This window comes from Zootermopsis nevadensis, unplaced genomic scaffold, assembly GCF_977971745.1.
Source record: "Zootermopsis nevadensis isolate Lab colony 2312 unplaced genomic scaffold, Znev_1.0 Znev_ptg000027l, whole genome shotgun sequence".
In the NCBI taxonomy this organism is placed as follows: Eukaryota; Metazoa; Arthropoda; class Insecta; order Blattodea; family Termopsidae; genus Zootermopsis; species Zootermopsis nevadensis.
In genome coordinates, this window is record NW_028259159.1 from 6,693,231 (window position 1) to 6,718,829 (window position 25,599).

Below are 25,599 nucleotides of genomic sequence, written 5' to 3' on the forward strand. Positions count from 1 at the left end.
GCGAGACGCATGTTACAAAGTGAAATGTGGCGTTACAATTTCATGAATTAGACGAAACAGTCGATATATCGGTATGAAAATATTTATTTCGAGTTCCGTATCTAATAATCATATCATGTCATCCTCGCAATCTGTGGTCCAGGATTTTTGAAAATCGCGCAACCCTTACTGACTTCTGTCATTTAAGGATTGCAAGAATAGAATTTTCTTTTGATTCATCCCCATGGACGCATGCCGGGTAAGGGTAACAGAAATAAATTAAAACGAATTGGAAGCCAACACACCCCATGGATGAACTTTATAAATTATTTTGAAGTTTTACTTATTTAGCATATTCGAAAATATTTTAATTTAAAGGCACTGCATTTAACAGCCCATTTGGGAGACAGAAGCACAGATGAGAGGACAATATTAAAATGGATCTTGAGAAGTTCTTATGTATTATTTTGATTCACAAATGTAATAGAACGCAAACGCAGGACGCGGGGATATGACAACGACAGTAGAGTTTTATATAGTTTACGTAACGACACTTTCTCAACTGAGTAGGTTATACAGTGTCAGAACGTAGGATCATTGTAAATGTTGAATGAAGAATCAAACCAAATTAATGTGGAGTTCAGTGGTTTTTACTCCTCAGTAATAATTAATATCTGAGTCGTGCAAAGTTTACAAGAATTATTTTTTTTTACAGCGAATGACCTATGAAAGAAATAGTCTATCAGACAAAGTCTCTTTCAGAATGTATCAATACTACGCTAAAATAGTGCTCCAGTGGTACCAACGTTTACAAAATGAAGTAGGCCACGTGAACATCACTCCGGCTTTGCCACGCACGTTGCATACAAACAGGGGCCTGTGAAGCACGCGGTGTATGGAGGCGTGATGCAGCGACATTCTTCCGCTTCTGCGCACTGCTTCTTACAGATATTTCCTCTGTCAGATTCTTTGGTGCACTGAAGCTCCGATTCCGCGTCTATAATCCTGAAATCTGAACAAAATCAATGACGTCATAACGCCACTTAAAGACAAAATTCTGGACACCCTTTTAAAAACCAAGCAAAGAACTGATGACAATGAAGATGGCTGCTGCCTTCTGGGTTTCAACGCCCTGTAGTTTAGTAAATAAGTTTCAAAGGTGCTTACTACCTCCAACATTTTTAAATCGGCCAAAACCACTTCTTCCCCAACCCTTACACGTTCACTGAAGATGACCATTCCCTCATATAATTTTACCCTAAACAACTTCTGCATTTGATGCAGTTTCGCTAAAAATCTACCATATATCCATCCTTAGATTAGACGTCAGCTACATCTCAAGTAATTAAAATGTGAAACTTATTCAATAGCGAAAACTAAAAGAATAATTTCACAAGAAATTGGGTATTTCTTCTATCGAAAACATTTAATTTGCAGTTAATTTAATTTTATAGTTACATAGTTACTTACAGATTACCAGCAGAAAGGAAACAAGTACGACATACTTCACTAGTAGCTTCATAGTGGACGCCATTTCACCTTATGATCTAGGAAATACGGAACGGTGATTTTCAACTGGATAGAAAGGACATGACCTTCATTAATTGTCACGTCATTGTAACTCTAACAGTTCTGCTCTGTTACCTACCATTGTTAACATTTTTATTGTGCCTCGCAAATAAAAACCCATGCTACGATTTTATAAACTGCGATGGTCAGGGATTTTATTTACAGTCTCCACATAATAGCTTATATTTCTAAGCACAGGAAATTCCCTTTGTGTGGTAACAATGTCCCACCCACGGTTCGTCTCCATTACCAACTAATGCAAATAGTTACTAGGCGAGAAAAGACCTGATCATTCAACAGAAATCATTACCACCTTTATGTGCATTAGCCAGAGACCCGGCGCTTTCGTGCGTTTGATAACCACTGGTTTTTTGTTGAAATATAAGGAGCTGTGTTTGTCCATCCGTCTGTGTATCCTGTTTCAGTTATCAATATAAATACTTGTACGTTGATTTTTAAAAAAAATCTCTGACATCAAGCTGTTCAAGGCCTGCGGATTCTGATGGCTCTTAATTTTATGTTCCTCACATCAACACGAAGTCGTGTGAATCTGTGGGGTCTGAAGAAGCACGAACGCGATTCAGTGTTGCAAATATAACCAATGCTGACAATGCCAAGTTGACAGCAGAATTGATTACCAACTTTTTGGAGCACGTAGTACGAACACTTCTTGAGACGCTGATGGTCGTTCATATTTTTAAGACATTCCCTGACTTTTGCACGTGTTTATATAAGCCCCACCCACCCCACTGCACCCAATCCTGAGCCAGACATATCCAGTCCACAGCTTCCCATGCGTGTTATATGTCCTACCCTGAATTAAACTACAATTATTTACAGTTGATGGCAATGTCGTTGCTTGTCAGAGGCGTCACAAACCGATGTATCCCTTCCGTACTCAATTATATTCACGAAATTTATTTATAAAATTAAGTTCTTGTGGGCTATGGACCGGCCGCGAAACCTAAGCTGCAAGCAAATGTCTCAGAGCTGCTTGATACACTGTCTTTCGATTGGTACGCATGCTATGTGATCCATGGCCTCCTTGATAATAACAAGCCACGAAACAAGATATTCAGTATATTTTATGAAAGTCTAAAGTTTCGTTGTCGTTGGTTCTAAGTTTCTTTCGTATTTTTGTTTTTGCGTTCTTCAGATTGAGTGGTACGAAGTAATGATCTGCTTGTTATAATCTGTTTCATGAATGGAACATGGTGAACATTTCTTCTGATTATAATGTTAATGATTTCGGATGATTTCAAGATTTGTTGCAGGGTAATGAAAAAAATTATAGTATTGAGGGGTTGCATGGGGATGAGCACTCGTGAAGGGTGGAAATAAACATAATGGTTTAAGCATTTTCAGTGAGGTTAGGAAATGAAATGAAGCCGTGAGAATCTGAAAACTCTTCAAGATTCTGAAGAGTAAATGTGTAATTGTAGTTAATGATTTCGTGATTTTAAAATGCTGATCCGGTGTTGAGGGTATTTTGCCATTTTAGCTATAGTCATTCTTACCCAATCATTTAAGCTGTTTTAGTTAAGATTAGTGCTCCCAGTGATTTTATTGGGTTAAACTGTATAGACTGCAGCTAGATTCTACCCTGAACTGTATTCCAGTGTTGTCTTTTATGTTCTTTATATTTTTGCTTGTGTCATGCATTCCAATAAGCCTGATCCATGCTATTACTTGTTTTATGTGATATGCAGGCAAATGGGTGTGTGTGTAAACATCAAAAAATGTATTTAGTTGCAGACTTGACTTTTACCCTATTAATAACTTAAATTTTATAAAATTTTACATAACCCATCTGAACTGACAAACGTTTATTACATGTACAGTATTTGAGTGATTATAAGCTGATTATTTATTTACAATTTAAGTTTTAAAGTACTTATATTTTCTTCCCCTAGTAAAACATGAATATCATTAAACGGGAACATGATTCACATAGCGAGTCTTATTCTCCATCTTCACAGAATGAAGAACACATCACTTGCACACAAAATGAAGTTCCTGTACTGTTTGCAGAAGAGGTAAGACCTGCTTTTATGAGTGAGCTTTAGATTAGACTTGCACTTTTTTGAACTTATGTCACTCCCTGTGATTGTTCATTTAGATAGGCCGTGATTGTATCCATGAAGATATTTCCCAATTAATTATTTACAGTTGTCCTCTCATTTGATCCTGCATAACCTATGCAGTTGAGAAAGTGTTATTAAATAAACTAACAGATGGTAATTCACAATAAAAATACATTTGAGGCCACGTATCTCAGCAGCTGTTACATTACTGTAAAATAACTACTGCCAGCCATTGTCAGAGGGGGTTGAATGCTGTTAGGTTATGGGGCAGTACCCTCATGATAATATAAGTTCTGTTTCTCAGCAAGAAGTGGATGTTATAAAAGTGGAACCAGATATTGATATTGAAACATATTCTATTTATTCTTTCAATGAAAATGACCTACTTGATAATATGAAAGAGGACGATTCCACAGTAAAGACATTTCCAGTGAAGAGGAGGAAGAAACACAAGTTGGTAAGTTGAAAGCTTATAATTTGATAGGGTGCAGTAATCGGCTGGATTTGGATCTGTGGATTCGCTTTGCTGTAGTAGTACTAATCTCATGTGTTTTTCACACTTCACTTTGAATAAGTTTAGGGGAACAAATAGAAAAATGTGAAAATTCTGGTTCTCACAGTAAGTATGAAGGTGGCTGACTTCTGGGATGTTGGATTGCCATGGTGGTGGAGGCAGTGAGCTGCTCTGAAATTCTCAGTATTTGCCAGACTGTATGGCACAACATCCCAAAGAACATCCATCTCCAATAATAAATTATAGTTATAATAAATTATATTGTGTTATTATGCATCTTATATTCCTCCATTTAACATCAGTATTTTAGTATTTATGTCTGTGTGTCTTTTTTGTAGACCTGTGGAGTTGATTTAAGTGAAATTTGTTTGGGTCTGTAGTGTTGGTTGTTCGACGAACTGCATTTCAATCCCTTATTGGTGTACTATAACACATTTACATAAAGTTTATGTTGACTTTCATCACATTCCTACAACTTTTACCCTCTGTGACTTCTTATAAATAAATGTTATTCTTTATTTTGAATTATTTTATTTTCTGAAGTAAATGGTGCATTGATGTTAGCTTTTGATTCCTGGCACAAACAAAAATATTTTCTTCGCAAATTTATACATATTGATGAGCATCACTTGTGACATTGAATGTGATCAGTTGAAAGTTGGCATTGGGAGGATAATAATAAGTGAGATTGAATTTATTGTCTTTAAAATGGATCAATGTGGCTAACAATATACCCAAAACCAAGTTTATTTTTGTAAGGCTACTACAAAAATGATTAATCACAGAGAACAGGTAATAAAGTAGTATTTTTCTTTCAGGGTATTAAAACAACGCGTGCCAAAGGACGATCGTACTGTTGTGACATTTGTAAGAAAGCATTTTCTCAACCTGCGACTCTAAGGAGACATCAACGTGTGCACAGTGGTGAAGGGCTATTTACTTGTGATGTGTGTAAGAAATTGTTTAACCAACGCAGTCATCTCACAACGCATCTACTTGTCCATACCGGCGAGAAACCGTATTTATGTGATATTTGTGAGAGATCGTTCAGTCGGCAGACAAATCTGAGAGTACACGAACGCATACATATTGGTGAGAAACTGTACCCTTGCGATGTTTGTGAAAAGTCCTTTATGCGGTCAGGCGATCTTAAGATCCATCGTCGTGTGCATACTGGCGAACGACCGTATTTTTGCGAAGTTTGTGAGAGAAGTTTTACGCAGTGCGGCGCCCTCACAGATCACAAACGTGTCCATACTGGGGAACGACCATATTTATGTGAAATGTGTAATAAATCTTTCAAGAGATCCAGTAACTTGAGGCAACACCAACGTATCCATACAGATGAAAGACCGTATACATGTGGCATTTGTAACAAATCTTATCGTGAGGCTAGTAAGCTCAAAAATCATCTTTTGCATAAACATAATAAGAAATCGCCATTTTCATGTGAAGTCTGTAACAAATCTTTCTGCCATCTGGGTCGTTTAAAGTCGCATCAAGCCACGCACGGAAGTGACTGACTTAATATAATGCTTGTAAGAATAAGCTACCAAATTCTGAGTGATTATGAACTGTTTATGAACAGGTAAGTGAGAAATACCAATTGCTGAAGATAATATAAATAACATGTAACTACAGTTTCTTTATAAATTGTTTTTAAATATATATATTTTGGTTGAAACTTTATTGTTTATTTGTAACCAATTAAATACCATTCCAAAAACATATCACTTGCCTTGCAAAGGGTTAGTTTGTTATTATTATTTGTCAGTGTTTACTGTATGGAAGTATTAGGTATTTGAACATGACCGTGTTCTCACAGTAATTTAATCTGTTATTGCTGATGGGTGCAGTATATCCGCAGTCACGTAATCTTCTTTCTGAAAATAGGTTTCCTTGTACTGGGCCCATAGAAGTTGAAGTCCAAACTGAAGATGTCGATGAGGCCTCGTGGATTGTAAAGTGCCGCTCTGTCCACCAAATTCGACACACGTGGTCTTCAAATTTAACCGCGGCTTGTGGTGTAAAACTGGTATGTTAACCACATGGCCCTCAGTATTTCTTTTGCTGCTTTTTATGAAAGTATGATCTGGCACTCAGCAGTTTGGTGTATTTCATTGTGGGTGTGAGTTTATTTGTTCGTAATTACACGTTTCATCTCAATTTCTATGAAACGGCGCTACACGAGGCAGTTCACTGTAGGGTTTCCTGTTTAAAGTAAAATATCCAGCAGTGTTTAAATTTAATTTATGATTTGTTAACACTTTGTCTGTGACTTCTAGTTTAATATCAGATTTCATTCTTGCCTTTTATTAAGAAGTGATCCGGTTATCTTTCTGTCGCAGCATTTAAGTCGATGGCATTCAGCTCTGTCGTACCAATTAATTTAAATGTCATGTCTATGCTGTGTTTTGATGTAGTAAGCGTAGCGTGGGGCATTTAATTTTGCTGTGTTTTGTCTTGTTTGCAAGAAGGTGTTAATTCTGACGGTTCTGTTCTTGCAGCCTTAAATCTTTTCTTGCTGGAATATTCAAGTTGTAAAATGTAAACAGTTTTTTTTTCTCTCTTCGTAATCATTATCTTATTGAGTTTGTGCACTTCTGCATTGTCAACAGGAAATGCAAAACCAAATATTTGGATGGCACTGAATACTACATGAGCATTGTGTTTCTTTATTAAGGCAGGTTTGAGATCACGCCTTGATTAAGTCTTGTAAAGTCTTTCTTCTTATTTTTTCCCTTTTTCTTTTTCTTTTTTGAAAACTTGATCTTTCACCTGAAGAGACACATGTAATGTTTTAGATTTGCTGCAGTCTGCTGAATTGGTAACAATTTTGATTGTCTTGTGTCAGAGGTTAATTTTTCATGCGCTGTCGTACTAAACACACCAAGTATGAGTTAGGAAGTTAGAATCAAAATGGATATCTGGTAAATAAGTTTTGGGAATTCTAAGTGGATGGAACTCGCTCAGTATCGTATTACACGGCTGAATTTTGTATGATCAGTTTTGAAATATTGGGTTCTGATACCAGAATCTCATTGTTTATGGGTAAAAGATAGATTCGGTTGACGGTACACATGAGGGTGCGGCTTGGTGGCATGCTGGCCTGGCGCAATATCTTCTGTTATCAGAGCAGGTGTATCCAGGTGCACATTTCATATACCAGCAGGGGTCAAAAGGTGTCGTCCTCTTGCGACAGTACTCAGAACCTAAAACAGGTTGGTTTTCGTTAGGTTACGTTAGCTTAGGTTGGGTTGGGTTTCGTTAGGTTACGTTAGCTTAGGTTGGGTTGGGTTTCGTTTTCAGTTTACATAACGCTTTGTAATTGTTCGTCACGATTCGATACTTATAGTCACCTCTCCTCCCGCCGTTACAGTAGGTCACTCTTGGTCACGCATTTGAACTGTTTTTAATTTCTCTTGGCTGGCGATTTGGCTGTTCTAATGCCGGCAATATAGAAAATAAAGGAAAAAGGAATATTTAAAAAATAACATATTCAAAAGCCTGAAAGGAAGACGGAAGACATAAATAAATAGACTGGACTGATCTGGCTGAAGTTAAGAGACCGATGGCTGGCTCTTGTCAAAAAAGTAATGAGCATTCATGTTTCATGTCAGAGGATAATTTCTTTACTAGCTGAGCGACTAGCAGTTTCTGAAGAAGTACTTCGCAGTGATGTTGTTCTGGTTATGATGCCATGTAGACTTTTAGGTAAATAACAGTGTTTTGGATAAACATACCGTATCCATCTTCAGGGCGTCAGGGCTTGATATCTAACTGCGAGTCCACACAGCGCAACAACCCAGAACAACAACAACAACATCGTCACGAAGTGGATTCTTGTGATTAGTGGTTGCAATTTTAATCTGCGCTGCATTCTGATAAGTCTTTTGTTTCCTGTATCCTGTTATGCCAGTAGGGGAAAATTGTTGTTGTTGGCAGGGAACTTGAAAAACAGTGTTACGCAGTTATTTTCCAAAGGGTGTGGTACCCCACTTTCGGATATAGGGGGCATTCCTGGACACATCGTATTTTCAGACACTTGTAACATGTTTACAAATCCTCATGGCACCCACAACCCAGAACATCATATTCATTAGTGGCTTATCCAAATGTCCTGGGTTCGAATCAAGCATTTAAAGCCCGTTAGATAATTCCGTTGTATGCAACTTCTTGAATATGGTTCCTGTATTTACCACCTGCTATAACAATTTGTAATGCTGTATTTCATATTCATGGGTTTCATGTTATCTCACAATTATTTCCTTAAACAGCGTTAACGAATTGATCTTTGTAATGGTGGAGGGCTGTGTTTTCTTCGCGGTACGGACCGAATTCTTAAATATTTATCTAGACGAGCTTCGGGCTTCAAATGACTAAAGCGTTTTCCCCCCTCCTACTTGTCGAAGCATTAGATTAAACTCACTGAGACAAGTAAAGTAAGGACTTACAAATAAATTGATGTTTCCTCCATGCTAGACGAACGTTTAAAAAAAAGTACAGTTGTAGCGTGGTACTAATATATTTTAAAACTTTAAGGCCGCCGTTTGTCACGAGAAATTTAACTGTTAAGAAACCCTCAAGTTCTTCTTTTATTCTAGATTTGAACACGAAAACGGCTGTATTAATTCTGCTCAGGGTTCGCTACTTACCGATCAGGAGAGTAACCACAATCACAACTGCAAGGAGCACCTTACAATTCGCCATTTTTAATTATTCTTGCAGTGACGAGTGTCCTTTCGTTCTGGTTTTGTTACTGATTGTGTTTTGTTTCACTTCGTGGATTCCGTATTAGAGGAAGCGAGAGACCGCAGTCTTCCCATGGGAGGAGGGGGGGAGACTTGCGAGAATTTCCTGATCCAAATATCAACATTCGTCTCTGCATTGTAAATAACTCAGTTGTCCAGAGTCTTTGGTAATCCCGTTGTATGCGCAGCTTACCTAGAAATTCCTCGCATTTTATGGAACCTGACCGTTTGTTACCGTGTTTACAGCAGTTTACAGATTTTGCTTAATGATGTTTAATTACGTGTTTTATATTGTTATCTTTATTATTGCTGATTAGTGGAACCCATTTTAAAATAAATTTATAGTCGCATTATCTCACGCAAGATTACTTGTTGCCTGTGTGGATTTTTTGTGTTCTTAACCTTTTTTCGAGATGGAACGTTGAATTATTAATAGATTAACTAAATTAGTGCCAAACTTAGCACATAAAACTAAGTAGGCCAACATATTCTTATCAGGGGATACTTTCTTGATGTATAGGTAGGTAATAATTGCTTTGAAAATGTAACAAGGTTGCAAACCTGATAAAAAGAGATAATTCGAAGAACCTAGTTTTCGTGTGTGAGAATTATCGCGGTTACTGGACGAAGTAATTATCAAATGAGTACATTAATTATCAAGTGATTAGAAGCGTCCACGGAGAGATGAAGTAGTGAGTCAGGCTAATAAGCCAATGAAATACAATTGGAAATTATTTAGAAAGTTAAAGTTGCTGACGTAATGTGAGCAATTTGACGATAACGGGCGCTAATTTACCGTCAAACGTACGTCCGTGTACAAGCTAATAGTGGCTCATTGATTTCCGTGTTCCTTCAGAAAAAGAAAAGTTAAAACATGACATGTAAACATCCTTGGCTCATACCACTGAATATATGGGTCAACGACGCTTGAATCGGACGGTGGAAATGTGCATTTTCGTATCTTTACGTTGAAGTAAATAATAAGAAAATTTTATGGTTGCTTGTCTGACTTCTCATGTCATGTGATCAATCTCCTGTCGTGAAACGCGAAAGGTTACAGTGCACGTTGAATCGGAGTCATTTGTTCGACTCTTAACATCTGTCCGCGAGACGCAGAACTCCGAGATGCTGCTAATCGATAACGCATCTCCATTTCTGCTTCGAGTTTCCGCGAGAAATGCGTTCTCCTGAATAGACGTTCTTCTAAAACTACCTTCTTCTAAGGTTACGTTTTCAGACCCACGCGTCGAATGGGCACAATGTGCAGAGAGATGGGTTTTGTAAAACGATTGCTAACTTTCAGATAGTACGAGGGTCGCTCATTAAGTAATGCCCCACATTTTTTTCCTCAGAATATATTTATTCAAGATGGCTGAAATTTGGTGACAATATAAATCAATGTTTCCCTTACACATACTATTTTTCCACATAGTCCCCATCAACTTGTACGGCTTTACGCCATCGTGGAACAAGTGCGTGCATGCCTTGCCGGTACCAGCTCTTGTCCTGTGCACGTAGCCATGTCCTCACTGCTTGAATCACGCTCTCGTCATCTTCAAATCTTGTTCCGCGGATAGCATCTTTGAGTGGCCCAAAGAGATGAAAGTCGGAGGGTGGATGGGGCAGCACCGTCCAACCCAATTTGGTGATTTCTTCCCGGGTTCTCGGACTTGTGTGAGGGCGTGCATTGTCGTGCAGGAGCAAAATTTCTGCTGGATGCTTGTGAGGCCGAACTCGTCGGAAACGCTTCTTGAGGGTTTTCAGGGTCCTGATGTACGCGTCTGAATTGATGGTCGCACCTCTTGGCATCACATCCACAAGAATGACCCCATCACTGTCCCAAAAGACAGTCATCATGACTTTTCCGGCGGAGGGAGTTGTCTTGAATTTCTTCTTTCTCGGTGATTGAGGGTGAATCCACTCCATTGACTGCCTTTTTGTCTCCGGCTCAAAGTGGTGTATCCAGGTTTCGTCACCTGTAATGATCCCTCAGCATCAAAACGCTTCCAACAATTCAGAAGAAATTGTTTTCCTTTGAATCCTGCGGTCTGCTGTGAGACTTCGTGGAACCCATCTTGCGCACACCTTCGAATATGCAAGAGCCCGGATAATTGCAATTACACTTCCATTGCTGACTGAAAGCTGTTGGGCCAATTGTCGAGTTGTGACGCGCCGATCCTCACGAATAATGGCATCCGCGCGGTTCAACATGTCTGGAGTGGTGGCTGTGGCAGGACGCCCAGAGCGCGGCAGATCATGGAGCTCGGTTTCTTCACTTCCTGAAGCTTTAACTCTCTTAGCCCAGCGACCAACGGTGCTCCTATCGACTGCACAGCTTCCATACACAGCACACAAACGTTTATGAATGTTCACCACCGTTTCTTTTTCAGCAACAAGGAATTCAATTACAGCTCGTTGCTTGTAACGAGAGTCGTTCACAGACGCCATTTTAACAGTTCACTACAGCTCCGCCATCGGTTGGAATCATTTGAAACTCCGTACACGAACGCGGGAAACATCAAATCTCAAGCATGTAAAAGTACACTTTTTTATCTTCATTATTGGCTGAGAAAAAAAATGTGGGGCATTATTTAATGAGCGTAGTAGAAAGTGGCTGATGTTTCGAAATATATTATTTCCTCCGTCATCAGGGCGGTGGCACCTCGAAGTGACACGAGCACGTGAATGGGAGCCGACGTAGCTCAGAGCCTATAGTGGCTGTCTACGGGCTGGACACGACCGGGGTTCGATCCCCGACGGGGGCAGAGGATTTCTCCTCTGGCCTCTGTGTCCAGACCGGTCCTCCTGTCCAATGCGTACCAGGGTCTTTTCCCCCGGGGGCAAAGCGTGCAGCTCCTGAATACGCGCTTTCCTCTTCCCTCCTGCTAGGTCCAAGTATTTTCCTCAGGACCCTGTTCTCAACCACCATCGGTGTTGAACTTGTAGGACAGGATCTGCACTTGTCCGCCGTCAAACACGTGCTCGAGGAGGATAAGGAAGTGGGCGTCGATTGAAAGGAATAGGATTTTTGAATCCCAGCGCGTGGAACATAGAAATCTGAGACAGAATAAATGCATTTTTTAAGTACTTTATTCACACGAATTATTATTTAAATGTCTTCAGGCTTTAATCGGCCCAGTGTGCCTGTGAACTGGGCCCAGATGTGCACATTTTACATCGGAATGTTTAAAGTTTTTATAAATACAGTGCATATTTCTTCCATATCAATCAGCGTGCTATTACTGTAACTCGGTGCTTTATTGGTGTAGTGTTCAGAATGTAAGCCGCGTTGTGGCGCTTCTCACTCTTGTAGAAGACTTTGCTGCTTCTGTGGGCTGAGTGCTGGATGCTGTGCGTTTGCTTTCACGCCACTGCATTCCACTGTGATGGTGGTGACGGATTTAATCGACTGTGGTTTCGGCAGATTGTTCAGTTGTAGTGGTGTTGCACGGATCCTTTGTTGTTGAGGAGTTAGGTACTACAGGTCAAGGTCCTAACCCTCTAAAGTAATTTAAAACTTTTAGAGGAGAAGATTTTTAATACCACTTTTGGGTGTTGGTTGTTTGATACATACGGTATCTGAAGTAGAAGAAGATCACATTTGTATTAATTTCATGAGACCTTTCGTTAAAACAGTATTTTGGATTTGTGTCATGGATAAAGGAATCGGTAGTAATAACTAACTAACTAACTAACTAGATGGCTTAGGGACCCCGAAGGTTCATCACCGAATTAACCAAAGCCCTCCACCGGACCCTGTCCTGGGCCAACAAAATCCAGTCTCCTTAAACTCCTATCTCCCATAGATCCCGCCTGAGATTATCCTCCCATCTACGTCTAGGTCTCCCCAGAGGTCTCTTCCCCTCAGGCTTCCCAAATAGTGGGCCCAACCAACCAGATGGCTTACGGAACCCGAAGGTTCATCACCGAATTAACCAAAGCCCTCCACCGGACCCTGTCCTGGGCCAACAAAATCCAGTCTCCTTAAACTCCTATCTCCCATAGATCCCGCCTGAGATTATCCTCCCATCTACGTCTAGGTCTCCCCAGAGGTCTCTTCCCCTCAGGCTTCCCAAATAGTGGGCCCAACCAACCAGATGGCTTACGGAACCCGAAGGTTCATCACCGAATTAACCAAAGCCCTCCACCGGACCCTGTCCTGGGCCAACAAAATCCAGTCTCCTTAAACTCCTATCTCCCATAGATCCCGCCTGAGATTATCCTCCCATCTACGTCTAGGTCTCCCCAGAGGTCTCTTCCCCTCAGGCTTCCCAAATAGTGGGCCCAACCAACCAGATGGCTTACGGAACCCGAAGGTTCATCACCGAATTAACCAAAGCCCTCCACCGGACCCTGTCCTGGGCCAACAAAATCCAGTCTCCTTCAACTCCTATCTCCCATAGATCGCGCCCGACATAACAATATTAATATTATCCTATGAATATCATGCCTTTTACGAAGATAATTTTACATTATTTGCAGTGAAACCCCTTCAGAGAGCCACACGTGGTACACTTTTACTTTTGGCGTTAAATCGGGGCGTCCGGTGTATTGCTACTCCGTGGTTATACTCAAGGAGATCTAGAACACTGAGCCGAAGTTCTTCTTTGTAATCACGCACGTATTTCGTCACCAACAATTTTCATTATTTGTAGTACTTTACTCGCTTACTGTGAAAATCCTGGCGATGTTATTCAAACTGAAGTGTGTTTAAGTGCGATTGATTTTATTTACTTAAAGTGTGAAGGTAGAAAAGATACACTTGCGTTGTAGAGGAGTCCAATATCCTGTCAGACAAAATGGGGGAATGTCTATAAATGTTCTAACAGAATTATTGGAATGATAAATGTTGGTGCATATAAAAAAATCCTTCGAATGAATGTTTTGTTCAAATAAGTCAGTGTTTTGTACGAGCAAATCCGCTACCCGGTTTACTTACTGGCTACGAACAGCAGCGCCGCCGTGGCGAAAATGAGCAGGTTCATGAAGTTCATCTTGTGTCGAGGCTTTTGTGTCCAATGTAACTGTTGGGGGATGGAAGTGGCGTTTTATGTTTCGCGGTCTCAAGGCAAACGACAGATAAAACTGAATATTTGTTTTACAGAATGCTGTCTGGCACTTCTTACCCCCGTCATTGGCCTACATGTGTCGATAAATTCATGGTCGCCTTGTGTCACAGTCTGATTAACTCTTGCGTGTTCAAATTGCTGTGTTTTACTCAGGTATTAGCCCACACAGAAGTAATAATATTGACCTAATTTGTTTATGACCGAATCTTCCAAGGCGGTGGTTTATGACTGTGGGAACAGGGAGAGAATTATTAACTCGTCCATTGCTGGTTTCGGAGTGCGCCTGGTATATAGACTAACCTCACTGCACACTTTAGCAGAACTGTCAAGAGACGATGCACTGTAATGCGAGTTACGCGGTGTTTCTTGGTGTTAAATGGTGTTTTTCTAGCATTATTTGTGTCGAATTCTGTGAACTGACATTTAAGTATTGTTAACGAAAAACTTATCGGCATTTGGTGCTGTGGCGTTCTGAGTCAACTTGAAAGAAGTTTTCTTAGGAAGAGCGGAGTAAGTTCTTTTGTAGACCAGGGACTAGGTTTTTGAAATTGCGATTTCAGTACCTCGTGGCTCGAGTAGGGAGAAGACTCTTCTGTAACGTTGCACCGTGTTGTCTAACAGAAGTTAGCCGACGTTTCAGAGTTGTTGTACTTTCTTGTCACGTCATCCCCTTTGGTCAAATGTTACCTTCAGTGTCCTGTAATGATACGTTCGAAACATCTGAAAATAGACCATTACCTAGTGTAATTCGGTTCATTCTGTAAGCATCAGACATTTGCGTCGTAAATTATCTTGTAGCTATGCTGTGGTCAGAATCTGCATATTCCGAACCTCACCTGTGTATTTGGGTCGCCATCTTTATGGTCTCCATTTTGTTACCTGAGGGCGTGGTCATTGTAGGCTCCTGTTGTGTTGGCGGGGCGTGACGTCACTTATTCACCTCTTGAATGTAAATAGCCAATGCGCTCATGTGGTAACTTGACAAAGTTTAGAGAAATACAGGAATTTGTAGTTTGCTATTTGAACTGAGGACCCGGAAGGTAAAATCTTGTACTGGAGAGACCATTTGATGTTTTCTTTTTGTTTTTTTGTTTTTTTTTTTAGACGAAGAGAGTGGCAATACTTGAGGAAATTTTCCCCCATCTTTGTTTCATTCTGGGGCTCCATTTACCCGAAACAATTATTTTCCAATTTTTTGGGTTAATTTCATGGTTATTTAAGAATTATAGTGGAAAGAATTTTTGGGTTGATTGTTTTATTAGCGACATTCTGTGGGGAAGATATCGTGATTATTTCGTATCGAAAATATAAATTTTGTGGCTTATAAACATGTCTGCATAACGGATTTAAGTCCTCTGCAATATAGACCAGTGCTGTGCAAAAACCGACTAAGCACCAGTTTCTTTTTTAAAAAACATTGTGGGATAATGGAGTACAGTCACGTTCAGAAATGAAGGGAAGATATGTAAAGAACACCTGGTGCGATTTGAAATAAAGAGCGATGTTTTTTTTCCCACGAGGCCTTAAGAGTATTTAACGATTGTTATGCGGGACTACATAACATAGAAATTCGAAGTCGCTGGATATTCATCCTGTAGATTAGTAACATTTCTTGTGCTGTTTGTTGATTAATATACAGTATATTAAGAACGTGGATTTTTTTGTGGTTTATCATCGTTTGATGTGATTGCATCTTAAATTAGGCCACGACTACCTACTTTAATGTTTTTTTTTTACATTTAATCGACGTTACAACCTATAATCAAAGTTTGTGATGTTGCGTAATAAACCACAAATAAATCAATAATTATAAATATTTTAACAATTTAGTTCTCCTAGGAAGAGCGGAGTAAGTTCTTTTGTAGACCCGGGACTAGGTTTTTAGAATTGCGATTTCAGTACCTCGTGGCACGAGTAGGGAGAAGACTCTTCTGTAATGTTGCACCGTGTTGTCTAACAGAAGTTAGCCGACGTTTCAGAGGTGCTTGTTGCCTCCATCAGTAGGGTAAATTTATGAGAGACTACGAAGGCACAACATTACAGAAAAAATGTCGTCTTTGGGTGTAAAATTAAATGTTCCTGTGTTAGGAACTGCAAAAGTTGGATGGTAGTTATCGTTATTACCGACTGAGTTCTTGGTAGTGACTACGACCGTGCTTTAATATACTACCACCAGATTGCGGTTATTATAGTTGTCTCCGATGATTGATGACTGCACAATATATGCCTTCTGTCACGGACGTTTCTCAGTAATTTGGTGATCTGAATGTTAGTATAATCCTGTGTTCATTGTATAGTTTCATCTTGATTTGTTAGCAGTGAATCTTTCACTGTGTAGTAGGTGTATATGTTCATTTGACATAATCCTGTGAATAGATGGGCTTTGTGGATCAATCTCAGGTGTTACTAGCACGTTACTGACCATTAGTTAAACTAGGTCTATTGGTATACGAAAGCTGCATATTATGGCAAAATCGCGAGAGTTTCTTAAGAAAGGAATAACTAAATCTTATCCAACCTCTCCCATGCCACAGATATCCGACCATTTGTGATGAACAGAATTTTGAAAGTCAGCGTTTAATGTGTGCCAATAACTGTAAGTCACGTACAATTCGTAGTGCGAAAAAAGATCTGATTGAATTCTAGAGAATATCTGTTTAATAGGAATTTGCTATTGGTGACATTGCAGGGTAGCCCACATCACATGACAGACAAATGCTGATAAATATGCTGAAGAAATGGAAGGGTTATAGGCATCGCTTTGTGCCCTGGATTGCCCTGAACCTCAAAAACAGGTATATAAAATTTATGTTAAAAGTTGTTTTGGGACTTCTCCCATTAACCTAGCCTAATTCATATTGATCATGCCACTTTACTTTCATAACTTTCATGATTTTACATATCTGCTCCTTGTGGTGCATTTTATGCACACTTGCAGCATTCTGATACCTTTTGCAGGCACAGCAAAAGGCCTAAAAAGCTACCAATTCAGAGTGTGACTCATTTAACTTTGCAAGTTGCTAAGAATATGACATCAGGGAATTAGTCAATATATTTTAGCAGTGATATTACACTTTACTGTTTTTGGTTATTATTTTGTATCTTATTTTTATATCATTTTCAAAATTCAGAGTTGTCTCTTGAGTTAGGTTAAGTGATTTGTGTATTCTTGATGCTTAAGTAGAAATCTATGGTTTCCAGATCAAAGAGGATTGTTGAGGCAGGTCAAGAAGACAAGATTGTATGTGACGATGTGCTGCTGTCCGTCTTGTTACATCTCTTACCAAATCTGCTGTCAACAGCGAACACAAGTCTCTCACCAGCCACTGTCGCTGCAAGGAACATGAAGGTGAACGCTCACATTCGGTACCATTTATTGAATTTTTGTTAGGGACTAGTTCTATCGATTCGGTCCAACAGAGTAGGTTTTTACCTGAGGATGGAGACAGATTCTGGTCTCCAACATGTGATGATTTCTCGATAGGTGCCGAACAAGACGCGGTATTTCTTAGCCAGTGCAGAACGCATGCTTGTGTCCGTGATTTAGTTTGTAATTTTTTGACTGTGTCCTGTTTCCCATCAGGTTGCTGAATCTGTTCTTGGATTCTGCGTGAGACGAGCAACTAGCAAGGTTCCCGGTGCCGGAGTAGGGGTGACGGTTGCCAGGGGGAGCGTTGAGAGGGGATCGCTTGTGGCGTTATATCCTGGTATGGCAATGGCATTTAATCTATTCTGTGCCAAGCACATTGCCTCGTTTCTGATATTTCAGGTTAGGATGTTGCACTTTGTAGTCTGACGCAAATTGACTCTTAAGTCTCCATATTCCTTCATTCTTCTTTGTTGCGTAGCTTCTAGAATGATCCTTACCCACTCATTGCCAATTAATGCATTGCAAAATATATTTGGTATTGCGAGTGTTACAGTCTGTTGCCATGGCGATAAGATGTATAATGTCATGTATGTTATTTCTAAGCCTGGACATAACACTGCGTAAGAATAATTCTTTGTTTTCTTCGTGCACTCTACTGACTTCCACGTGTCAGTTAAGATGTTAAAGTGCTCCGTTACAGTTTATGTCACTTATTACATTTATAAAAGATGCTTGTTTGATGATTAATATTGCGCCGATATTAAGTAAGATTTTATTAATTTCTGTGTGCGTAACCAACCCCAGTAACCAATAATTTTAAATTTTTCAAATAATTTAATGTCATCCCCTTGAGTGGGTTCACGGTGTACTGCAAGCTTGTTCTGGCCTTTGAACTCTGCCATCTCGGGGGACGTAATATTAATCTATTAATGTTTTACAGGAACACTGTATCACCCTCACGAGCCCATTTTGCTGCCGTCTATCGGTAATGCCTTTGTACTGCGGTGCGTGGATGGCATTCACGTCGATGGCAGTGATCGGCGAATATCAAAGATGATATACAAGTAAGCATGATCATCCTTGTACATCTTCTTTTGTGTGTCAGGGTTTTCTGATTTGCGTTCCATTGGTCATTATCCTTTTCCTCAAGAAATCCTCCTGTTGCTGTCAGACCCAAGAACAATTCAACCAAAAACTACTTTAAGACTCATTTTTTTTATTTATTACTGCATTCCATGAGCATGGCATCGTAGTTCCGCCATTTATACACGAGACGTTTTCCAATGGCAGAAGTATCCCATAGTTAATGGTAAAATGGTTTGAGGTTCTGATCCTATATTAATGATTGTTGATGCAGATCGTGCGTGAGGCGTGATTCTGTGTGGCCGCATCAGGCAGGGGACCTTACGTGGCTGACGGAACACTCTGCGATGCCCCTCAGTATCGGTCAATACGTCAATAATCATAGCCCAGGTAAGACACAGTGAATTCAGTAGCAAGTTGTTTGTAGTAATAAGTGTTGTGCAGTTGACAATGTTTTTTTTTTTCGTGTCCAGTACACACCATTCGGCATGGTGTGCATTGGTGGTTAACAGGATTCACGACCCATCAGTACATGGGTTCGATCGGGGCCGCGACATTTAACGCTCCTGCTGTGACCCCCTTTTTTGCGAGATGATGATGAAAGTGGAGTGATTGTTGAGCTGCCACGGAGAAACCAGGGAAACCCTGGAGGAAAACTCTGTGATGCCTCGACCACGGCCTTGCCCAACACAAGTTGTAAATCTGAGCACCGCCGGGAATTGAACCCGGGATCCCAGTATTACAAGCCTGGTGTTCTAACCGCTAGACCACCTTGGCTGTTACAATGTTATTATTGATGTAAATTATCTGCAGTCTGACTCGTAAGAGAACAATCAGTTGGTTGAAGGAAGCAATTGCAAAATTTGACATTACGAGTTGTTACAGGGACGTAGGCTAGAACGGCGTTCATTATATTTGGGCAAAATGGCACGACTTCTTATGTTGTTTGTTTTTGGCCGTGCGCTTCGTTGGATGCTTTAGATACTGCATGTCATCTGTCGCTTCCCTTATGGTCCCAAGATGCCGCAGTAGGCAGACTGGTGCGTCTTTAAATTTTCAGACTTTTATTCAAGTGTTCTGTGTCTTGAATTTTGGCCAGGTGACTAATAAAGGTTTGCACTGCAGTGAAGATGTCAGTTTCAGTCTTCTGGGTAGTAGAGTTATGTGGACTTGTCGGTAGGTACAGTTGTTTTCGAGAAACGTGCTATTGCCATCTTCAGGGCTGAAGTGATTTCTATGCTACTCCTAAGTCTCCCATTCAATTCCAGGGTAATACCCTTCAAATCTTTCCCTGTCACTATTCATAATCGTCTTCCTACCTGATTCAATGCTATAAAGTCTGTTTAGTTGCAATAGAATCCTTAAATTACGTAACCGAAGCGGTTAGCTCAAATAAATTCCACTCTTGGTCCTCACGTTCCTAACCTCGCTCCTCTCTGTGTAAAGTGTGACTTCGTTTGTCCTTTTTCGTTCCCTTGATTACTCTTCTGCTCAGAAACTTACTTTTGCTGACACCCAAGAAAGAATCTTATTTGTATTTGACGAGTTCCATCCCCCCCCACAGGTTTCCCTGCCAACGTGGCTTACCAAGAGCTCAATGTGCCGCTGTCACGCGTTCTGCCAGAGCACAGATGCTTTCTGCCGAATGTGTGGTACAGCAGCAGTTGCCAACACGACCACCTGCGACTGGTGGCATTAGTGTCCACCGCTCACATCGAAGAGGGTGACGAACTGTTTTCGACATACTACACTTTGATTCTTTGATCGTCATATTTCGTCGCACCTCTCCCTCTTAGGAAGCTGACCGAGGCAACGAGGTTGATCTCACGATGTTTCCTGTGGTCAGATAACAGCCGATTCTGAGAGAATGGTTTTATATTGCACGCAGTTGGCATACGTGTTAAGAAATAGTACTCCAAGTAAAATTATTTGATTATTAGTGCTTTCTGCTTCGTGTCATTAGCACAGAGGCGTTTTAAGAAATGGTCGGAATGTTCTTGCGTAGCTTGTGACCGGCTGAGTCTAACGCATTCTCACACTTTTTTGGCTGGGAGATATTTTCTTTGACTAGTGATCAGTGCGACCAACAGTTCATCTGTCGACTCAGTTTTCATGCCGCTGTCCCCGGAACCCACACTTGCTTAATCTTGTCTGCCCTTCCCCTTCCTGTCAGACATTCTTTAAATTCGTTTTCCGCCGTTTGTTCCGGCTGGAGAGCAGTATCAGTCACGCAGTCAGTTAATAGACCTCAAGAGAAAAACACCCTCAAAGTTTAGGCCTGTTGTACTCGGCGGCAATTGTGGAATTATAAATATTATATTATTTTAGTTCTCATAATTCTTTGTCAGTGTGTGTAATCGTCGTAGCATATTTTTGGTTTTGAGAGACCTGTGCTCCCTGCGTAGCTTTCTTTATCGCCTGTTTACCGATTTGCCTCTGTTTGGCGTAACTCTCGAATATGATCCGGAGTTTTACGCTTCGCGCCGGGGTTCGGAATAGCGCACAGTACGATCGATGTGCCCTTTCACGCACAAATTTTTCCTGCATTTTCATTCTCCACCGTTCCAATATTTGTATTGAGTGAGTGTTATTATATTTGTTAAAGAATTGATTTCCTCGATCTCTCCTCGTTATTCTATTCTCATTTTGTCCTTGGTAACCCTGTCTGTATAGGGTTTCAATAAAGTTACTAGACAGTGAATCAGGTCTCTGTGTCGTTAAAGTGTAGAGTGTTTCCTCTTACCATGTTTCCACACCAAAATTCTGTGTGCATTGTCACTTCCATCCCCTGCAATACATCAAGGGACTGTCGTCTTAGTATCAGTTAATGAGTTTGCATGTTTTCCATGTTGGAAAGGCGGACGGTCAAAGTTGGGGGTTAAATGACCTACAGTACCATGCTGTTCATGCGTGGCCTAATGAAACTCGGCCAGTTTCTGTCTCAGTGCGTCAGCCGACAATTGCAGACTCCTGGGACATGAAGGTACTGGTTGGTGGAGGCGAGACTTCACTTACTCTTAACCTTGGCATTGCATGCAGGTTTGCCAACATAGAACGGGACCTAGTCGAGGTCTGACGCCAGCTCAACTTGCGGGGCCCAACAGTCAGGGTTTCTGTCCTCCCCCCTTTTTATACCTGAAGGTGGAATAGGATCCAGTTTCTGAAATGTTGTAATTTAATTTAAATATTGACGACGGACAACGTCTAAAATACCACTTGCGTTAGATATAACACACCGTTGTCAGAAACGTTGGGATTTAGAGTAGAATATCTGTGTTACATCTAACGCTGCAGACGAGAAGACGCGTTTCTTTCGAAGTAGGATTAAGTATTATTTTAAGGCTTCCTGAACGCAGATGTTTACGTAACCGTTGTTATGAAAAAACTAAATAATGTTAACGATAATGCTGCATGATATTTGTATTTATTATTTCACACAACGTAAGTTTCAAAATTCATCATTTAAAGCACAAAAAGAAGTGTAATAGGACCAGATCTTGTGCGTGATTGATTTGTTGTGCCACTCTTGGTTTCTTTACGTCGAACATCCAGGACGTGAAATAAAGACACAAGGCAGGAAGAGAATGCAGTTTCATCGCTTACGAATCTATTCTGACAAATATCGAGACCTTAAATATGGTGGTTTTCTTCACTTTTAATGTAACATCCAAGCGCCATCCTTTGATGCCTGGCAAACGTGGGAACCTCGTTTCATCAACGATGGCGTTATTAACTACGTACTTACCCTGTAAGACAATAGTAAAATTTCGGTAATGCATTTAAGAATTGCCGTGGTAAAAATTAATTGGGTGAATTTAAAATAGCGAGATGCTTCTCTGAATTATTTTGCGCACTGTTTTGTGTGATTGAATGGCGACGTAACTGTAGTGCCTTGTCCACAAAGGGTGTATGGAATGTGGAGTTAAAGTTTCCACCCATTCAAGATGGAGGTGAGTCGTCAGGCTGCTTTAGTGGACGAGCGAGAGATTTTAAACACAAGTCACTGTTCATAGTTGAGTCGAGCCTGAAGCTGATCATCTTATTTTATGTATGGCTTGTGGTTCTTTTTATATATTTATATATTTTATATATTTTTGAGACCTGTTTAGTCTCCAAATAAAAGTTAAATATTACATTTTATAAGATAGTGTAATTGCGTCATATTGTGAATATTATAACAATTATTTATTTTAATCCGTCTTATCACAATATTTAAAATTTCTTATAATTAAGATAATAAAATATCATTGATGTTCCATATCGATTGATCGATTTACATTTTGGAACATTTACACAACATGTTTCGGTTTTTATAAAACCATCATCAGGTGTAAAATATATCTAAGAACTTAAAACTCAAATACACCTGATGATGGTTTTATAAAAACTGAAACATGTTGTGTAAATGTTCCGAAATGTAAATCGATCAATCGATATGGAACATCAATAATATTTTATTATGTTAATTATAAGAAATTTTAAATATTGTGATAAGACGGATTAAAATAAAAGTTAAATATTACGTTTTATCTTTACTACATCCCCAACTCAGGATGTAATGTGGTATGAAAAAGTTGTTTGTGTAATTAGAAACAAGGGATTTTCTGACGATTGCATGACATTCAGAATTAGGCGTTTGTATACTTACCGCAGACATGGGGCACCTCTTCACCATATTACCAAAGTCTGTAAGTACGCCTGCGTACTGGGGTTTTTCCACAAGAAAATCACAATACTTCATTTTTGAGGTTCTGAATGCCCCTGCCTTGTAAACATTGTTGTTTTGCTTTGTAAGCCCCTCCACTTCAACCTAAAAACAAATGTTTGTCAATAATGTACAGGGTGTTCATAATTTCCTGACACATTACAAAAAATCGCCAGACTTGAATGGTGCAAAGGATGGTAACGTGCGGCATGCCGATAGAAACAGAAACTCTCAAAGTTTGAGCGACGAAGCTACGTTTCACGTTTATGGGAAGGTGATATCTTCGTCCTTACCAACAAAGGCTGAACCAAATGGTTGATGCTATCGTTTGTACAATAATTCGGAAATTCGCATACATCTAACCATTTTAAGGCACTTCCAGCTGGAATTGAGGAATCTTAAACTCTTCACACACACACACGTGAATTGTCACGAGTTTGTACTGAGAAGAATCGAAAGTTTAAGAAACGTGACACTGGTTTGAATCTCGGGAGAAGTATAGATATTTTTCTATGTCGTTCTTATCTAACAGACGGTAAATCGGAGTTACATTCCCGTGCGTCATTTCTCTTTGTTTTGATGACTTTGATAATATATGATGCGTATAAATCATGAATTATGTTTCCAATCACTTACTGTCATGTCTTCTGGGAACGCCTTTAACAAGGTGAACGAACAATTTAGGACGGGCATGGTGTCATTGTATTTCAGAACTTCGATGACTAGATTCTTGCCGAAGTATTCCGGAGAGGATTTCGTTACCTTTGCGTCAACATACAGTATTTTATATTCATACTGTAAGAGAGAGACATAACCTTTAGAGAGTTTTTATTTGTAGTGTTCTGTCTGACGACAGGTCCATATGAACAGGCTCCTTCAGTCCTTTTCTCGGACTGGGACCTGTTCGTATACGTTCTTGGCAGATGATCCAGAAGTGGTTTGCCATTGCCTTCTTCTGTGTGTGAATGGAGTAATTGTTGGGATGCCACGGAGGAAAACTCCGTGTTGCCTAGACCACGGCCTTGCCCAACACAAGTTATAAATTCGGGCACCACCGGAAATTGAACCCGGGACCCCAGGATTACAAGGCCAGCGTTCTAACCGCTAGACTATTTTATTATTGAGCGTTCTGTCTGACGACAGGTCCATATGAACAGGATCCTTCCATCCTTTTCTCGGACTGGGACCTGTTCATATACGTTCTTGGCAGATGATCCAGAAGTGGTTTGCCATTGCCTTCTTCTGTGTGTGAATGGAGTAATTGTTGGGATGCCACGGAGGAAAACTCCGTGTTGCCTAGACCACGGCCTTGCCCAACACAAGTTATAAATTCGGGCACCGCCGGGAATCGAACCCGAGACCCCAGGATTACAAGGTCAGCGTTCTAACCACTAGACCACCGTGGCGGCTCCTTTAGAGAGTCTAGAGTAATAATTACGATACGTCATTGTCGAACATTCAGTTGGATAATATAAAGAGTCTGAAATTAGTTGAAAATTGTTGTGAATTTTTTAATAAGCAAATCACATTGTGTCTTGTATTTGGATGACGTAATAGGCTAATGGTAAGGGAAGCTGGATGGTAATAGACCAACGCACTTAGTCTTATTTGTAAGAGATATTTACCCCTGATGCTGATGCAGACCAGGCTAGAAGAAATGCACAGAGTGTAGCCAACATCGCTGTGAGTCTGACTCGACACGCCGGATACACTCGGTTTATATGTGTGACTGAAGATTCATTATTCGTGTTCATCTGATGACCGATGCTTAACCGAGTGATAACATCTCAGGCACGCAACTGCTCGTTTCCTGACGGATTATAGTCATTCATTATGTGTTCTTGTGTCACTCCATGCGATAGGCATGGAGTGACGTACTTCGCACTTGTGTTCCGGCATTCTGACTTCATCTCACCCTTGTCGAGTAGTTTCAGACCTTACGTGAATATTTATTTTTTTGCATTAACATATTACTGCTGTATCTTGTAGACTGGTGTGTTTTAAATTATCGCGACATTTTTCGTATTTCACAAAATGTGGCTTTTGAACACAACAAAGTTACTTTAATTTTTTTTTAATTTTTTTTTTTCGAAGCCGAAAACTTGAACCAGTTCAGGAAACGTCACGCTAATACAGTTGAATTTGTGTTATCGGTAGATGGCATCACCGTATAACATTGTTGTTTATGAATAGTGTCCAGCCATCCGACTGCGTCAGGAGAATGGCGTACACATTGGCTCTAAAATCCCGTGGGAAATTATGATAAAGTCACGCATATGAACTGTGTTTTGAAGCGGATATTGCACGATGTGGCCCCGTCTGTGGGGTTCTGAGCACCTTGCATTTAAAATGACCACAGTGAGACTTAAGTACGTCTTAAATCATATTTTTGACGAAATGGTTTTCAAACACCACGCACATTTGCGGTAGCACAAACTTATTTAATATTTTTATAAATTACCTAAATCAAAGACT

General features: G+C 40.1%; 3 protein-coding genes and 2 long non-coding RNA genes across 12 annotated transcripts in view; 2 read left to right on the top strand and 3 right to left on the bottom strand.

Annotated features, from left to right (window-relative positions):
- Nucleotides 1-613: 613 nt before the first annotated feature.
- Nucleotides 614-8,928, bottom strand: LOC110837994 (uncharacterized). Of its 2 annotated transcripts, none has more exons than XR_015537286.1 (2): nt 8,802-8,928; nt 614-991 (listed from the first exon to the last, which is right to left on the bottom strand). It is a non-coding gene; the product is annotated as an uncharacterized LOC110837994 (long non-coding RNA). The 2 variants fall into 2 exon arrangements; XR_002545907.2 differs by lacking the exon at nt 8,802-8,928 and adding an exon at nt 1,450-1,786.
- On the top strand, nt 2,580-7,089 carry LOC110837989 (uncharacterized). The gene is made up of 5 exons (XM_022080737.2): nt 2,580-2,823; nt 3,462-3,584; nt 3,937-4,089; nt 4,965-5,734; nt 6,040-7,089. Exons 2-4 carry the CDS (start codon nt 3,468-3,470, stop codon nt 5,667-5,669), a joined length of 975 nt encoding a protein of 324 aa, XP_021936429.1. The 5' UTR covers nt 2,580-2,823; nt 3,462-3,467; the 3' UTR covers nt 5,670-5,734; nt 6,040-7,089.
- Nucleotides 6,041-25,599, top strand: part of LOC110837987 (SET domain-containing protein 9) — a 34,022-nt gene continuing 14,463 nt past the window's right edge. For 2 of the 7 annotated variants that reach the window (XM_087356604.1, XM_087356603.1), the window contains exons 1-6: nt 6,041-6,181; nt 16,656-16,761; nt 17,168-17,315; nt 17,550-17,673; nt 18,277-18,400; nt 18,694-18,809. In XM_087356604.1, coding sequence (XP_087212730.1) covers nt 16,682-16,761; nt 17,168-17,315; nt 17,550-17,673; nt 18,277-18,400; nt 18,694-18,809 — 592 coding nt within the window. In that variant the 5' untranslated portion in view covers nt 6,041-6,181; nt 16,656-16,681. Of the gene's footprint in view, nt 6,182-16,138; nt 16,235-16,255; nt 16,563-16,630; nt 16,762-17,167; nt 17,316-17,549; nt 17,674-18,276; nt 18,401-18,693; nt 18,810-18,892; nt 19,353-19,983; nt 21,121-25,599 lie in introns of those variants that run through there. The other 5 variants (XM_087356605.1, XM_087356606.1, XM_022080731.2 and 2 more) reach the window with 5 other exon arrangements.
- LOC110838001 (uncharacterized) lies at nt 11,970-14,660 on the bottom strand. The gene is made up of 2 exons (XR_002545910.2): nt 13,837-14,660; nt 11,970-12,476 (listed from the first exon to the last, which is right to left on the bottom strand). It is a non-coding gene; the product is annotated as an uncharacterized LOC110838001 (long non-coding RNA).
- On the bottom strand, nt 21,828-24,885 carry LOC110837988 (uncharacterized). Its single transcript, XM_022080736.2, has 4 exons — nt 24,750-24,885; nt 23,761-23,919; nt 23,068-23,229; nt 21,828-22,165 (listed from the first exon to the last, which is right to left on the bottom strand). Exons 1-4 carry the CDS (start codon nt 24,876-24,878, stop codon nt 22,019-22,021), a joined length of 597 nt encoding a protein of 198 aa, XP_021936428.1. The 5' UTR covers nt 24,879-24,885; the 3' UTR covers nt 21,828-22,018.